Consider the following 5,504-nt stretch of genomic DNA (forward strand, 5'->3'; position numbering starts at 1 on the left):
TTACCAAGATTCATTGAAAGCCCAGCCTCCAAAGTATGGGAGTGTAATGCATCCAAGTGTCTTTGTAGACCCTCTAGAGAGTCAACTATCAATACAATGTCATCTACATACTATAGGATAGGTATCTAGGTGCCACTAGTGGAGCTCCTCTATCTCCTTCATGTGAAATATAATCAACAATCCCATCAACGTACAATCCAATTATATTGGAGAGAGAGGGCAACCTTGCTTCAACCGAATGGTGGAGTAAATAGGTGCCAAAAGGCCCTTCGGTGTCCATACTTTGCCCACAACCCTCTCATACAGTGCCAAAATACCTCAACTGAGCTCTTTTACTATAAAGTAAAGTCCTCATACCATAGCCTGTCAGTTTAACTCCCTTGGTTTGTGGATTTTTTAAAAATAATAATAATCCTAAAAAAATCACAGTCAAATGTGAAAATTTTTGTAAGAATTTCTAAAAGAACCTTCAAAATATAAAGGAGAGGGTTTAATACCTTGAATTATACAAAATTTATAGTTATAAAAATGAATATTATATGTAAATTAATAAAAGATTGATTTTTAATTTTGAGTTCAAGATTTCTATTTTTGCTATTAGTATTTTAAGATAAAATAATGAAATATTTAAAATAAGTTTCGGGTGGATTTTTTTTTCAAAAGTAGATGTTCAAAAGTGCATGAAAATTTATCAGAACAACACTCAATAATGTTATTTGGTGCCTCTATTTTTAAAAAATTAACAATTTTTATCTAATGCAATTCTTTTAATGGGAATGCATGCAATATGTATCAATCTATTTTTCATGAAAGTTTTAGCTTGATAAAGAAAGTTTTGATGTGGTTTTGATTAGAAGCACTAAAAGTTTTTCACTTTTTGTGAAAGTGGTCTCAAGGATGGGCATAAAAATATATAGTTCCTAGCTTATGTAGAGCATTTCTATTTATTTTGATACTCTCTTGTGTTGATTACATCTCCTTGAAACTATTTTCTCTTAATCATTCTCTTTGATTGAGAAATTGGAGGGCCCATATTGCTACAAAAGTGGCTTTTTTGCTACAACAAGGCTACTCTTAAAAAGGGTTTACCCTTTTAGAGAAAGTTTCAATTTGAGAATATTTGTAAGGAAAAGTTCAGCCACCCTTGAGAATCGAGCCCTGGTCCCACAAGTTCTCCTTCCCCTAAAATTTTCTAGGAAAGTAATGCCCATGGAGAAGACCAATGATCATCTTTTTTCCACGTATCCATAAATGAGAACTGCCTTTTCCTAATAAGCTACCGGCAATATTGAAAAGTAGATTGAATTCTCCGTAGGCAAAGGACTAAGAGGAGTCCCAACAGGGGCTTTGCCGTTCGTTGAAGCCGACAGGTCGGTGCGTCACAGTGCAGCTCAGTGCGGCTCATTGTCTATGAGATGGGTAATTAATCTATAGCCATCTCTCTCTCTCTCTCTCTCTGTCCAGCAGGGTCCCTTTGGCGATGCAGGCAGCCGCACTAGTTTATCATACGAAATGGCCGGTGAGCTGACTATTGGAGGGTCGTTTTGACACTATTGATCAGTGGCAGCCCGTAATGGACTGCTGACGGCTGCCATGTGCTCAGCCTAGATCTTGTATATAATCAGAGACATCATATCACTCCGATCTCACCTCATCGTCTCAGCTCCCAGCTCACAGACAGCTTTGCAAGAAAGAGCTTCTTCCTGTTCCGTGTCATCGTCTTACAATTCCAAGAACGTGCTTTTCTATTCCGTGTCATCTCGCTGATTCACAGCATAAACAATGCCTGCGCCCCTGGTGCCCGACGTCGCTACATTCGACCCAGCTGTCCGTTACCACCTTAACGATACCAACAAGATGAAACCAGATGATGGCCATTCATATGATAGTGACCGCGAGCTCCTGCATCTTCATCGCAAGATCCCGCGGCCGGCCGATCATGATAGGAATAAAAGTGTGCTTCCTGCTTCTGCTGTATCTAACTTACCCACCGATCAATCTCTTAACTTAAGGAGCAAGGAGTCCGCCATCTGTCGCTTCGAGGCCATGACCCGAAATGCAGGGGTGGTTCAGAAGAGGGTCCTGCAGAAAATCCTGGAGGCTAACGTATCCTGCGAGTATCTGCGCAACTGCGGCCTCCGCCCGGGGCAGAAGGTCGACGTGGCCTCCTTCAAGCGCCTGGTGCCACTGGTCACGCATGCAGACGTTAAGCCCTTCATCGACAGGATCGTCAACGGGGATCGGTCGGCGATCCTTACGGGAGCTCCCATAGACGCCATGTCTCTAAGGTAATATTATTTATTGCAGTACGCCCTCAGATTCAGCAGGTATTCTTCAGCATCTGAGCATATGATCCTATATATGCACTCATTTATGCTTATAGAGTTCTCTGTACACTTTTCTGACAGAATACAACATGCACTTCTTCGAGCTAAAGTTCTCTTTAAACTTTTCTTGCATGGCTCAAGTCGACAACTTTTTCTTATTAAGAAATAAGCATTGCGCGCGTGCTGAATCGTGTGCTTTGATTACACTGCAGCTCCGGAACTACGGATGGCCGTGAGAAGTACATCCCCTATTACGAAGGCTTGAAGAAGGGCACGCTTGAGGTTGCCAGTATTGCTGCGGCCTACAGAGAGCGGTAAGTAAAGATGCCAACATGAAGGCATGCGTAATTATCTTAGCTCCAGCACCACGCGCAATACCTAAGCTCGGCCTAATATTAGACACATCGACTGTAATACAGCTCACCTTGATTTGCTGACTTGTTAGACAAATACTAGTAATGATATATCAGCACTGCCCATTAAGTAAGCTCAAGTAATCGCTGCGGCCTACTGCGAGAGCGGTAAGTAAACATGAAGGCATGCATAATTACGACGAGCACGACCCCCAATTGAGTCTTACTCGTAGCTGGAGCTCTTCACCCTAAGCTCTGCTTATATCCTCAACAAGTATTTACTTTGTATTTCTCAGGTTAAATTGCTGATTGAGTAGAAAATCGCTGTTTGTAAAATAAACGTCGACCAGAGAAATATGCTGAACGAATGCTTGTTGGTCTTGCTCGTCAAAGCTTCAAACAATAATCCCAATTAGTTAGCTGGAGTCAGCTGAACTTTTTGAATCAGCATAAGAAGATAGTTGAAAATTCCTTTAACAAGCAATGCTCCAATCGCGTGAGGTCTCATGCTCTCTTCTTCATGTATATTTATTTCCCTACTAAGGATCTTATGACCTGTCTCTGCAGGGTGTATCCGCTCTCTCCCGATGCACGCATATTGGAGTTCACCTTCTGCGGCAAGTTCTTCACCACCGAGGGCGGCCTGAGAGCCGGAACTGGGACGACACATCTCATAAGAGGCGACGCATTCAAGCAACGACAGCTCATGTGCAACAAGGCCCGACCATGCAGTCCTCAGGAAGTTGTGCTGGCATCGGACTGCCGCCAGGCCATGTACTGCCACCTGCTGTGCGGCCTCCTGCAAAGGCACCAGGTCGAGATCATCAGCGCCGTCTTCGTCTACACGCTCCTGGAGGCCTTCCGCTCACTAGAGAGGCAATGGCGAGACCTCTGCGACGACATAAGGTGCGGTCAGCTCAGCCCTTCCATCGTCACCGATCCGTCACTCAGAGTGGCGGTATCCGGCTTGCTTGTGCCCAACCCGGAGCTCGCGGCGCGTCTCAGCGAGATATGCTCCAGAGCCGAGAGCGCTGACACGTGTTGGCTCGGGGCTGTGCGCAGCCTGTGGCCACGGTGTAAGTATCTGCTGTCCATCAACACGGGAGCCATGGAACCTTACGTGGACCGACTGCGGCACTTCGCGGGCTCCGAGATTCCCGTGGTCAGTGCTGACTACGGTGCCTCGGAGGGCTGGGTCGGCGTTAACCTGGACCCTACGTCTAGCCCTTCCGACGTCTCTTTCACAGTCATCCCCAGCCTGGCTTATTTTGAGTTCATACCTTTGTCAAGGCCCCATCGTTACGAGGGCGTCGAGCCGGTTTGCTTAACTGACGTGAAAGTGGGTCAAGAGTATGAAATCGTCATGACTACTACTGGAGGTATACATGCCACCCTTTTTCAATCTTCACAAAGAACATTTTTGGTATCACTATCGGCAGCACATACAAAAACCTCAAATTTTGGAAGGATTTTTGAATGATATATTTACATGTAACTATGCTCTCAGTTTTATAGCTAAAGAATTCAAAATTTGAAGGTTCATGTAAGTCAAAGATTACAAAGTCTGAAGTTTTAAATGTTTTTCTTTAAATTTTGAAGGTTTTATAGAAATTTTGGCAATTCATAGTTCATTAGACCTTGATTTTTTGTGAGCATTGTAGTCGATACAGACAAAAAAGATATTGGTGTTTTACAAACACTACCCATTTGTCTTCCTTCTTTCAAGTGGGACAAAAAATAACATCTTAATAGATTGTAGAACCATCCCATGATCAACATCCCATGATTTCTTGGCATTGCACAACTACACACCTTAATTAATCTTAGCGTAGACCATAGTCTTTGGATATAACTTTTGTTACATGCTCTAACATTTAGTTTATGTGCTTGTTTTTATAGGTCTCTATCGATACAAGCTAGGTGATGTCCTTAGGGTGACCGGCTTCTTCAACCAATCACCCCAATTTAGCTATGTGCGTAGAAGAAATGTGGTCTTAAGTGTCAACATTGACAAGGTCACCGAAAAGGATTTGAAGATAGTGATGAAAAAGGCAGCTACTAGATTGGTTGTATTAAGTGGACAAACCATGGATATATTAGATTATTCAAGTTATGCTGATCAAAAGGAAGCACCAGGCCATTATATAATCTTTTGGGAGGTCCAAGGTTCACAACGCAAGCCACTCTATCCTCTTAATAATCATAACAACATCCAAAATACACTATTCAACAAGACTCCTAACCAAGAACACAATGTCCAATCAACTTGGTTTGATGAATGTGCCACCATAATGGATAGCTCCTTCATTGAACCTGGCTATGTCACTTCAAGAAGAATGAAGAGCATAGAGGCATTAGAATTATGTGTTCTACGACAGGGAACTTTCTCAAGGCTCCTTGATCGATATATGGCCATCAAAGGAGCTGCAATAACACAATACAAAATCCCTCGTTGTATTGTCTCAAAAGATGTCCTTTCATTTCTTCTAAAAAACACATCAAGTAGACATTTTAGCTCGGCCACATTCCATTAACATAACTAGACTTATTATTGTACAGTATGGAATGTGTCCAACATTCAAATATTAGTTTTGTTTCAAGGAAACCTACAAATTTCATCTCACTTAGTGTACATGGTTATTGTATTGTCTCAAATGAGGTGCAATAACACAATACAAACCCCTCATTGTATTGTCTCAAAAGACGTCCTTTCATTTCTTCTAAAAAACACATCAAGTAGACATTTTAGCTCTACCACATTCCATTAACATAACTAGATTCATCATTGTATAGTATGCAATGTGTCGAACATTCAAACCCATAG

General features: G+C 42.3%; 1 protein-coding gene across 1 annotated transcript; it reads left to right on the top strand.

Moving 5' to 3' along the window:
* The first annotated feature begins 1,669 nt into the window (after positions 1 to 1,669).
* Positions 1,670 to 5,214, top strand: LOC148041993 (jasmonoyl--L-amino acid synthetase JAR4-like). The gene is made up of 4 exons (XM_087688933.1): positions 1,670 to 2,288; positions 2,540 to 2,641; positions 3,248 to 4,059; positions 4,580 to 5,214. Exons 1-4 carry the CDS (start codon positions 1,783 to 1,785, stop codon positions 5,212 to 5,214), a joined length of 2,055 nt encoding a protein of 684 aa, XP_087545059.1. The 5' UTR covers positions 1,670 to 1,782.
* The last annotated feature ends 290 nt before the right edge of the window (positions 5,215 to 5,504 follow it).

This window comes from Lygodium microphyllum, chromosome 1, assembly GCF_053477565.2.
Source record: "Lygodium microphyllum isolate KBCC chromosome 1, Lygodium_microphyllum_v1.1.10, whole genome shotgun sequence".
Taxonomy (NCBI): Eukaryota; Viridiplantae; Streptophyta; class Polypodiopsida; order Schizaeales; family Lygodiaceae; genus Lygodium; species Lygodium microphyllum.